The 12,542-nt window shown below is 39.7% G+C and overlaps 1 protein-coding gene across 1 annotated transcript in view; it reads left to right on the top strand.

Moving 5' to 3' along the window:
• The first annotated feature begins 3,258 nt into the window (after nucleotides 1-3,258).
• Nucleotides 3,259-12,542, top strand: part of LOC137272925 (proton channel OtopLc-like) — a 41,703-nt gene continuing 32,419 nt past the window's right edge. The window contains exon 1 of the mRNA XM_067805346.1: nucleotides 3,259-3,756. Within this exon, the coding sequence (XP_067661447.1) occupies nucleotides 3,434-3,756 (323 nt within the window). The 5' untranslated portion in view covers nucleotides 3,259-3,433. The remainder of the gene's footprint in view (nucleotides 3,757-12,542) is intronic.

Below are 12,542 nucleotides of genomic sequence, written 5' to 3'. Positions count from 1 at the left end.
GCATTGCTCATTGTCCGCAGTGAACTCGGATCTTCGGCGTGTCGTATGATAGCTTTAACCACAAGGCAACCCCGGTCTTATGGTAAACATAAAAATCTAGGTTAATATATGCAATACAGTATCAACTGCCAAACGATCAAACAAAATGACGCAGAGCAACTTGTACCAGACTTCTCAGGACAGTTACAATGTATTTTAAAAATCTCCAGCGCCTCTTTGTCACGCTTAATCTTTAATGCCCAATCTCATTTACTCAAACATTATGTAACTAGATATATCGTGGAAGACGATGTGACTTGCTGTTTCCTACAATACTCCTTCATCAATTGTTAGGCTTTTGTTTTGTCGTTTTAAGTCACTCTCAAGAATACACCAGCTGTATGCGGGAATGCACTTACGTGCAATCGTCCGACTCATTGCGCCTGACCACTCGATCCATTTAGTCGCCCCTTATGAGAAAGCTACGACTGACGCTCAGTCTCCGAATATATATAGCTTTGAGAGAAAACAAGTCTTCTGAAACTGAAAAGGAGAGAAGGGAGATGGGAGATTCAGAAAATGAGCAAATCTAGACTTGCTTCAATTACAGCTTTAGGACTGCAGAGAGGGTAGGTAGAATGAAAAATAACGGTGAGACAAGTTAGACCTAAGCACCCATTAATCACTGGACTGTCTGGTGTACACTAGATCAGACTTAACATCACGGGACTAATGAGGGCGTGCAAAATACAAAGAAACTTTGAAACGATATTTTGTGCAGCATGAACGAGCTTCCAAGATTACTACTAGAGCTGAACTTAGGACGAAGATCAATGGTTGATTGCAAATGAAATATATCAGCTTTTGTGGATTAAGAGACCAACATAGACTAACGCTCGGTCTCTGAGTATTTGGAATTTTTGTAAAAAGAGATAATCCCGTATATACTGAATAGGACCCCCAGTGAGATTCACAGCCTGAAATGTGGACTTGCTTCATTTAGGGCTTTAGCATTGCAAGGAGCATAGGCAGTTTGGAAAAAACATGTAGTTCGGGGACAATGAGGCAAACTAGAGACCGTCTTTGCAGTAGCCATGAAACGCCGTAGACCCCAAAGACCCAGAACCATAAAAGCTGTGGGTCCTAATCAGAATGTGCATGCCCTATATTTTAACATGGAAATATGACACTTAGTTTTTGGGGATTATGAAAGGTCGGCCAAAACAAAAGCTGTAGGTCTCAGTGGTTTTATGTGGGCGTCGGACCTAAGGACCGACGTTCGAACGCTGACTAGAGTGTAGTACATCCACGATATTCCCAAAATTCAGCTACTATTTTCAAAGCAGCGATATACACATCATATGTTGTTGCTGAAATAGATCCGTGATCCCGCAGTCAAAACAGCTGACAAAATCACAGCTCCTCCAGAAGAACGCCAGGCAAAGAGTCTCCGCTTACAACAGATAAAGGAAAAAAGGCGTCTGAAATTCGATGCCATATTTTTAATGAACCCACCATTACCCAAAGATAAATTCTCGTGCCAGACTAGGAGCTGGCGGTATTAAAAACATGCCACTTGAAAGATATTGAGTGAACGATTGCGGTTTGTTGCTTGAATAAACAGCCCTTTCCCCCGAAATTCACAAAACGATAATGCTTTGAAATGCAGAAATTAAACATGTAAATATCTGAGAAAAAACTGAAAAAATTCCAAGAAAAGAATTTGTACAAGCCAGATACAGCTGTCCTTTCAAAACGTTGCCTTTCCTTCTCGTACATCATCTTCAGAACATCTATATCTACGGTTTTTGTTGTGTAAAAGAACTACTGGTATATTCCTTGCAATTCTCGTTCTATTTTGACTCAAGTATTAATACTAGATTTTTATCATCATTTCGCATTAAGGTACTGATATGGAATGTTATTATAATATCTGTTTACAAATGGGGAATAAGGTGAATTTATAACATATATAAAATGCAGCAACATTCAAGCTGATGGTAAACGTGAGCCATCATGTTTAATGTCTAGCTACATTAGTAACTGTGAGCCATCCTGTTATATGTCTAGCCACATTAGTAAATGTGAGTCATCATGTTTGATGTCCAGCCACATTAATAACTGTGAACATGGCTGTATGTCATATTCATTTCGCATTAAGTTACTGATATGGAATCTTATTATGATATCTGTTTACAGGTAGGGAATAAGGTGAATTTATAACATATGTAATATACAGCAACATTCAAGTTGATGGTAAACGTGAGTCATCATGTTTTATGTCTAGCCATATTAGTAAATGTGAACATGGCTGTATGTCATATGCAAATCTCATACGACGTTAAATGCAAGATAACAGTAATAAGGAGCAATTGTGTCTGTAATAAGCTTAAATGGTAACGCTGTCAAATGTTTAATGTCCTTGCTGTCAACAGTTGCATGGTCATGTTGACGACCAACGGTCAAGAGCGCCGACCATGAGCGTGACATTATTTCCGGGGTTGTCTTTTGTTGCAAGGCCGCGCCAGCCATCAAATATTTAACTGCACTGGTGAATTCAAATTTAGAAAGCACGAAATGGACATAATAGCACATTTTGTGCTGGTCAAGGATATTGACCAGTAATGAGCCAATTGAAATCAACATCAAACACACACCGTGTACACATGTCTGTGAGTTAGAGGTATGGGTGCTTTGCATGGTTATAGACAGCAATACAATGGAGACTTGATTACATTTGAAATATGAAATTGAGAGGGGTTCACGTTTCCTGTACCAGATATATATTTATACTCTGAATATTTTTTTATAGCTATACTACGACTATCACCCATATGTGTAACACATTTATCACTTCTTGAAACAGGCGTAAAGCTTTGCATACTTTTCAGTAACTTGATCCCATTTTGTGAAAATCTTGCCCGGCTGGCTTTTGGAAATTTGATTGATTGCCATTGACCACCGCTCTGTCAAGTTTAAAGGTCGCCTAATTTTTGTGTGTTTGTTTAGCAAATACTCTTATCAGTAATCTGGCCATGGTTTAACGTTAGAAATACATACAATATTCAACATATTCCATACAATTCTAAAACGCCTCGTCATTCATCACAATACAAGGCTGTCTTAGGTAAAGATGTTCAAAACGTTTTCTGAAAAGTAAACCGTTTTTGAGGAATTCAAAACACCTCCCTCCTCGCGCCTTTATCTCGCCCCTGTGATTACGGTAAACTCTGGCACAGTTCACTAGCCCCTCCCCACGGGCTGCGATAATGACCCAGCGGCATTCTCTGTCAGCGGGCCACAAGGGGCGAGGGGATGGGAGGGAGGTAGCAATGCCACGTGACCAACGCTATCCTCCTGCGGCGGGGGTAGCGCCTTTCTTTGTCTCGGGACTGCAGTGAAGCGATGTCGAGGGTTGCTAGGGTTTGACAAGGAAGCGGGATAAGGCTGTTCTATGGATAACTCTAACGGCACATCCGGAGAGGCTCCAGATCTGGAAGCACGCAAGGACATGGCCTCCCAGGAAGGGATAGATGCTGGAGATGACTTCAGCAAATTTGAAAGAAGTGAGCGGGTTGTCACGAGTTCCCCCGATCTAGCTAAAGGAGGAGGGATGGATGGTCAAGGAGAACTACCCATGCCACCCATTGTCCGGCAAGGTCCGGTTACCATGGATACGGATTCGGATCCCGGCACGGACAGTGATGCAATGATGGACAGAGGTGGACAAGGTACTGATGACACTACCAGCACATCAGAATCTGAAGACACACAAATGTAAGTTACATTCCAGCTTTTTGAAAATTTGAAAACTTGCTGTTATAGCAGTAGTACATATTTGAAGTGTCTTTCCGGGTGGGTAGAGATAACACAAAGCCCATTCATGAAGAGTATAAGTAGGGGTTGTTTGTGACCGCTCACCCGCGGCATGTTTGAACGTTCAACAATTAGTTCGTGCGAAATGGCCTTTTGAGGGCGAGATAATATTTACGTGCAGCTCCAGCGATTATGCCATTGGGTAAATATATACTTGGGGGGATTATTTATACTTCATTAAGATACTGAATTACCAGATACTAAACGTACGACAATGTTAAGGCAGCTGAATAGCCTGGTATTGTTGACCGCTTGTAAGGGAATATATTGAGGATTAGGTTAATCCAGCTGGCGCGGTAAACTTTAAGAGAATACCCATCTGAACAGCGCATGATACTGACGGGGACGCCTTTTGTCACATGGTGTCATATTTGATGCATTAACTGGTGGATAGCACTGACTCCGAAGGGAAGATGACAGAAAACATAATCATTTATATATTCCACATTTTGCATTTGCCATTACTGCCCTGAAAACTAATACTCAGCATGCGTTGTGTCGCAACACGAGAGTCTTATCATGTTGCTGTTGCCTATCTTTTGTGGCATGCTTATATTTTACCTTGCCGCGCACATAGAAATCAGTGTTTTCTTGATCTACTCGGTCTTCACAAAATGTTTTCTTCAGGATGTAATCTCATGTCGGATGATGTACATGAGCAAAGATTCAAGAATTTCACAGCATAGTATATGAAGTTTTAGCCTGGAAAATGTTTTGGGCGTGACGTTCAAGGGGAATATATTTGGGCACATTCCCCACAGTAGTCTGTCTCACAGTCCCGAAACCACAATATTTTCTCAACTGTCCAGCCGCCACTGTAATTCTAAAGCCCTAAAGGGAGCATGTCCAGACTTTCCCCAAGTTATCTCTGAACTCACTGGGCTTCCTTTTTAATTTAAATGGGTTTACTTGTTAAATAAAATCAAAATGATATAGATTCAGGACTCGTCTGTCCTCACCATTGTAGTATTTCTTGACCACAACAACATTTCAAATTCATGCGAAATAAAACAAATAGCAAATGACAGACACTGGAAATGTATAATACATTTGTCGTGTACTTTGTTTATTTGTTCATTGACAGGCATTGAGCGTTCATTTGCTGTTTAAGTCACATCTTGTATGTAACGCGCCATTACATCAGTCACAGGTGCGCGGCTGTAGCCTACCTTGTTGGGCGTTTGGTGCTAATACAATCTAAACGAGATCAATTATTCAGATGACGTTGTTGTTGTAATCGAGTCTTAATTGTGTTCTGAAGTAATGTATATTAATAATGCACCATTTAAACGCGCAACGTCAGGTGAACAGAATATTGGTAGATTAATCAATCGATGGTTGTCTTGTATTCTTAAACGTTAATGTCAGCAACATTTCTGTTCCCTGTAGGTTATGTAACTATGTGACTGATCATCAGTATCGGCGAATTCAAAAAGGCTTCACACATTATGCCCATGTGGGGAATCGAACCCAGGTCTACGGTGTGACGAGCGAACGCTTTGTCCACGACGCTTCCCAACTGCCCCAGTCTCCGTAGACTAACTCTTAACCTGTGAATGTGTATACTTTTAATATTTTTGACAAGTGATTAATCTGTAATTGGAAAGGAGTCGCAGTGATATTGGGGATTCAGAAACTGAGGAAAGATAGGCTTGCTTCGTTTAGAGCTTTAGCATTGCAGAAAGGACTGGGTGGAATGGAAGACAGTGCGGTATGTTACTGTGAGACAGACTTATCTCAAGACTAGGTGGTCTTTCCGAGAGATAATCCGACTTCCCCGTGTAAACTGATATGATCCTTACTTCTTAGTGTGTTTTTTTCCAGTAACTGATTCCTGACTGAGACGTCATCTCATCTCTGTGTGGTCATTCCTAGTATCTCAGCTCAGTTAAACTATTACTGTTATCTCATATCCAGACTGTTTTAAAACTGTTGGTACCACAACTGAGTACTGTTTATCATATCCCGATATCCAACAATGATAAACTCTTACTGATGTTCTGACACTGTCATACCTTTAATACGTCGACTCCCTCAAATATGTCCTGACATCCCATGTCTTTTAGACTAACAACTAGTCTCTGAAATGAAAATATTTTACTGAAAAACGTTCATAGTGAAAAAGTATATAATGAAATGGAGCCCTGAGAAGGAAATCTAGACTTGCCACATTTTCTAGACTTGCGTGGGCTTTCTTGGATATATTTACTTCAGGGTCTGCACGACAGACTACATGTCTTTTTACCATTACTGATATCTCCACACAGTTAGATCTTGTTGGTATCTCAAAAATATTAGCTCTTATTGACATCACAACACCGTTAGTTCTTATTGATATCCCAACACTGTTAGTTCTTGTTGATATTAACAACAATGTTGATTCTTAATGATATCTCCACACCGTCGTTCTTGTTGATATCTCACCAATATTAGTTCTTATTAGTTCTCAACACCGTTAGATCTTATTAACACCTCAACATTGTTAGTTCTTATTGATCTCTCAACATTATTAGCTCTTATTGATATCTCAATCCCGTTAGCATTTGCCTATATCTCAATAGTGTTAGTTCCTATTGGTATCTCAACTCTGGTAAAGCTATTGATATTTCAATACAGTTGACAGTGCTAGTGTCTCAACAGCTATACTGGTATTTGTGTTGGACAAAACTAAAGATATGTCAACGTTATATCATCGATGTTTCAACGCTGTTGACAATTATAGATGTTTCAACGCCGCTGACAAAGATTCTTGATCGCTGTTGACATTTATAGATGCTTCAAGGCTGTTGACATTAATAGATGTTTCAAGGCTGTTGACATTTATAGATGCTTAAACTCTGTTGACATTTGGATGTTTCAACGCTGTTCACAATTACAGATGTTTCGACGCTGTTAGCCCATAACCGGCATCCCGAAACCGTCAAGCCGTCACTGGTATGCTTACACTGTTACAATATTAATGTTTTGTAAACATTTTAAATCGCCTTCACACACGTGGATACAGTGGCAATTGGCAGTTCCATTAACGGGAGGTATGAACGCAGTAAGACTAATGCTTAGCTTCTGAATATGTATAATTTTGATAGTGACAAACTAACCCATGTAAACTGAAAAGGAGCCCCATGGAGCCCAGAGATTGAGAGCCTGGGGAAATGCAGACTTGCTTTATTTTAGGCTTTAGCACTGCAGAGGGGGCTAAGCAGTAGGGAAAATTATCTGGCTCAGGGACTGTGAGAGAGACTAGGGCTGAGTGGGTAGAGTGCTTGCTCTTCACGGGCTTCCACAGTCGGCGTTCTACTTACAGTGTAGAATGCCAACCCTTTTAAACTGTCAACACCCACGTGCACACAAACATGACGGCAACTTTGTGCTAGACAGACAATTAGTCCCCAAATTAAACTTATCTTGATGATAAAATGTGAACCTATAAAATCAATCCAAATGGACAGGAGAAAGAAAACGATTTCAGGCCAACAGGCGATGCCATCTGGACTCTCCGAATCTTTTAAAACTGTTGCAGGACTTTCATTTAATTTATTCTCTCGTATCTGGGGGAAAAACTATTGCTCACCTATAGACCATGAAACTAATGTACGGAACAACAAAAGAAACGCAAGTTCCCTAATGAAATTTCAGAACTTTCCAAAAAGCCAGAGTTGAGTTTTTTTTGCTGTTCAGTGTGTATATACATATCCCAATCAGACCATGCATTTCTACACTGGTTGGCAAGTCTAGATTGTAGATCTGTTCCTTTACCTACATTACTATTAACGTAAATCAACAACTGTTTTCTGTAAAACGGATTCATTTCGAAAAGTAGATGTACATTTGCCAATCGTCAGTCTAAGGACAAATTAAACATATGTGTGGAGAAAGCGTTTTCGTTTCCACTGATACACTTATAGGAATGACTAGAATATCATCTAGTCTCTGTAATTAACATATTTTACAGAAAATAAATGTCCATAAACAATAATCATAAAATATAATGAAAATGAGTCCAGAGTATTTCTATATTTTCAGAAACTAAAACTGTTCACATCTAGACTTGTCACACATTCTAGACTTGCATGGGGTTTCTTCTATATATTTGTTTCAGGGTCTGTATGACACACTAATGAATGACCAAAATGTGTTCCGAAACATTTTTCTTTGAATAAATATGGCATTGCACTTTATTGGTATCCTTTAAAAATATTAAGTGAAAAACCTTAAGGATAACACGTTATAACTGTGGAATCGTTAATTGGACAAACATGAAGGGTAATAAAGTTAGGGTAATATTACAAAAAGATTACTAATCGGTCCCCGGTACTGGGTATGCCGGTGCTCAGTAGAACCGGAAATAGACCTATTGTTGGCAGTTTGACACCCGTATTTGTCTGGATGCATGCCTGGCTGAAAGGTGCTTGCACGTTGTGCTGAATCTGGTTCTGGTTATCCAGTGTATAGAAGTGACAGGTGTCCCTGAAAGACATTATTTTCCCTACTGCATTGGCCTCTCTGCAGTACTATAAAGTCTAGACTGCGGCATATATAGCTTGGAATATTAGCGAGCATGACCTATAACAACAGGCGGACAAACAAACCACAAACTACCGTCGGATTAATGTATTACAGGGGTTAAACAAAGTGAACTGGTTTCTTGGTGTGAAGCAAACAGCGATTTCTGAAAAAATAATTAAAATAAAGTTTCCAGCTCTTTTCACAGAAAGCAATGGCCCAGCGACCGACATCATGTGCTTCCTGTAACAAAACAGTCCATGCTCCTTCCAGAAATTAATTATATAGTGTGTCCTCCTTACATGAACTGTTCTGAATTATGTGACGTGTAATTTCTCATAATGACCTGGAACAATGGATGTAACAAATCATCAAAGGTTTTAAATGACATTAACAGGACATGTACCCACACGTGACAGTTGCCGTTTCCCTATTCAGTGAACAGTTTTATGTTTCAACAAACATATTATACACGGTGTGAACAAGCTAGACTCTTCCAAAACCTCCGACCTCAACCTGAAACCCGCTCAACAAAAACTTATTATGTCACAAGAAACCCTTGTGCTCTGGATCTCGGTCTATTTCAACACGATCATATCGCAATTATTTGAGGAATCCATTTTATTCAAACATTTCAGTCAGAATCACAAAGCATAACTGTGCACATTTTACCCGTTTCATTGAACAGTGTTGTCAGCTCACAGTAAACACTGACGCTCTCGGATCATCAGCGAGACTTTGGCGAGACGATGACGACAGTAACTCTGGTTGGTCCCTGTAATGGAACAGGTATTGGGCAGAGCGTTTACTCTTGCATCTCATGTTCCGAGAGTCCGTGTGTAATAGATGGCAGGGTGTTTGGACGGCGACTGGTTATGTCACAAGCATCCTGATATCATCATGACTTCTTGTCTGAATCAACAAGAACTCATGATGTTATTTACTGATGAGAGATAGCATCCTTCGCCCAGGGGTCACCAATTGACTGGTTCTGAAAGGAAGATCATACAGTCGGGGAGCTTGCGGTAATTCTGAAGAAAGGTCCAATTCAGCGTGTGTTTTGTCAGATTCTGAACACAGCAACAAGTCAGTGCACTCACATCAAGTCAGAAATATGATAGGTTTGTGTACATGGGTTTTAGCTTCTGCGCAGTGCTTTATAAACCCCAACCCGAACGTGTATCCGCACATTCCATAAGTCCTCCATCATGACTTTACAACTTATGTATCTTACTAAACCAACTCGGTAAAGCTTATGAACTCAAGCTATATACTGATCATCATGAGTTTTCTTTATTAGGGGAGGGTATTGTTCCGCGTTTGTGAAATTTGTAGGTGACGGGATGAATTAAAAAAAGTATTATCCCACAATGATTTTCTTAAATGGCGCTCTATTGGAATTACACTCTTAATGACAGCGAATTACACAATGCACCGTCCGTTTCTCTCATCATCGCGAGTATTACCTCTACCAAGCCGTGACCATACTTCCAGCACTTTCATGAAGTATATCATGAATGGAATGCATGATAACAAAGTACATTCAAAACTGAAAAGGACCCATTCTAATTTCCTTCGACAAATCCCGGCGTCGTTCGTAGCACGGTTTAAAGTAAAGGGTTGAACAAACACCACATGGTCGAGTCGGAGATCAAAGCAAACTTTTCAAACTCATGCCAGCTACCGTAATATTTTCACAGAAACGTTACCCACCCCTTTATCTAGCTCTAATCTGCAGCCATAAAGACATACACCATTGAGAACCCAACCTGGGTTCAAAACCCCACTTCAGTAGATTTTAGGAGTAAAAGTCATCTCTGTTACTTCCTCTGTTAGTCGGGAGGGCACGCTTGTTACCCCTGCACTGATATCTGCCTATACACTGGGTCTGGTTTCCAGAAGGATTAAAACTTCATCCTCAGACAGATTTGGCAGATACGCTGTTCAGGCTAAGGAAACACAAATTGATATGACACAGGTGTGGTTTGTGTTAGGTCTGTAACCGTGGGTGGCAGTTTTCACCAAATTCTGTGAACGCAATTGGCTCTTTTTGTCTGTGCGTTTGTTGTTTAGCCGCGCGATATGAGGACGAACTGATATCAGTGCAACGACAATTGATAAATTCGGTAGTGCGAGTAATATTAACAAAGGTATTATCAATAGTATGATAAGCCTAAGTAGTACTAGTGATACTAAACGTAAGCAGTCGCAGTATTGCGAGTAATGATAAACATAAGTAAAAGCACTAGCTGCACTATTACAAGAAATGATAAACATAAGTAAAAGCACTAGCTGCACTATTACAAGAAATGATAAACATAAGTAAAAGCACTAACTGACTATTGCACGAAATGATAAACATAAGTAAAAGCACTAGCTGCACTATTACAAGAAATGATAAAAATAAGTAAAAGCACTAGCTGCACTATTACAAGAAGTGATAAAAATAAGTAAAAGCACTAGCTGCACTATTACAAGAAATGATAACCATAAGTAAAAGCAGTAGCTGCACTATTACACGAAATGATAAACATAAGTAAAAGCACTACTACGAGTAATGATAAACTCAAGTAATAACACGTCTACGAGTAATGCTAAACATAAGTAATGACACTAGTACGGGTAGTGATAAAAATGATAAATAGCAGTGACACGGGTGATGTAAACATATGTATTACTAGTTGTGAAGTAGAAGTGAGAACAATGAACAGTAGTTTTAGAATTAGAATAGTACCTGACATTACTGTGAGAGTGGTAACGATATCAAACGTCCAGGTGTTGTGGCGAAGCCCTATACTACCACCAAGACTCTAGGAAGTGCTTCAGGCAACTCTCAGGCCGTCCAGAGCTCTTACCTTGTCTCTTCTCCAAACTCTTCCAGCATGAGAACAAGCTTCCGAAAAGGAAAATAGAAAAATAGGACTTCTTGTGTAATTTTGTTTTTGAAATTGAGATAATTCGGTAATATCTACAAATGTTACATCAATTTATGTTAAAAATCGATTCGCCTTCCTTAGGAACAATTTTCCAATACATTCAGAGAAAGAAATATGAAAGTTGACTGAAATATACTCATGGAAACGTTATGGGAACATGAAAGTACAATTGTTCATTTATTCCAAAATTTCACTCACAATGCAAAGCATATGTTATTTTGTACTTCCACGTATTCCCTGTTTGTTTCTATGAGGATAAATAAACAGCCACCTGTACCTGAAACAGATGGCCTGGAAAGAATACACTTTCATCCTACATGTCCTTTTGTTTTCTCCTTTGATGTCATCACGCAACGTGCATATTAGCATATGGCATAATTTGTAAATAACAATAAATCTCAAATAAATCATTCACCTAGTAAACCATACCTGTAAACCTAAGAAGACCTTATCAATCGTGACGGTAGAGCTTACACACAGGATATGGTTGATTTCAATCGCGTCCTTAACCCCTGTTGTTGTATTTGTTCTGGTTGAAAAGTCCGAGGGTACTTAGTAAGACACCGTAACCTTTGAAGATCACTGGATAAACACCTGTTATATAGCAACACGCGAAACACAGATTATGTACTGTTGTGTGTACTTCGTTCATATGACCTCGGTAGATCTGTACTTATAGCAGTTGTGTTTTGTTCAGAATGTTCGGTTTGTATTCATGACGTGGCAGCGCTATGTTGTTGCAGGTCATCGAAAACAGGGCGATGTGAGATGTCGCTCATAATACCAAGCATCACCACTGTCGCTACTGCTGTTGCTGTTTGTGGTGTGACTGTGCTATAGACTAACGCATAGTCTCTCTATAAAAGTAGTTTAGATTGCTACAAATAAACCCATTTAAACTGAGCAGGGGGACAATCTAGACTTGCTTCATTTACAGCTCAAGTATTGCGGGGAGGGGTAGGCAGTAGGGAAAATAATGTGGTTCAGGGACTGTGAGACAGACCACTACTACTACTACTGCTGCTGGTGCTACTACTACTACTATCATTAATAATCTCAGCACCATCACCATGACTGATGCTATTAATACTACCACTCTAGTCTAGCCCCAAACCTGTACTGAGGGGCAAACCCTTGGTGTATAGTAAGTCTATCCTTTAAAGAGGCCAGTTTAGGTAATTAAGCCTACAGTAGATCTAACGATCCAAGTCTATTATATATATGTGTGTTTTTAAAAATTATCATTTA

Source organism: Haliotis asinina, chromosome 2, assembly GCF_037392515.1.
Source record: "Haliotis asinina isolate JCU_RB_2024 chromosome 2, JCU_Hal_asi_v2, whole genome shotgun sequence".
NCBI lineage: Eukaryota > Metazoa > Mollusca > Gastropoda > Lepetellida > Haliotidae > Haliotis > Haliotis asinina.
The sequence above is the reverse complement of the archived record's forward strand: the minus strand, read 5'-3'. Positions and strand labels throughout refer to the sequence as shown.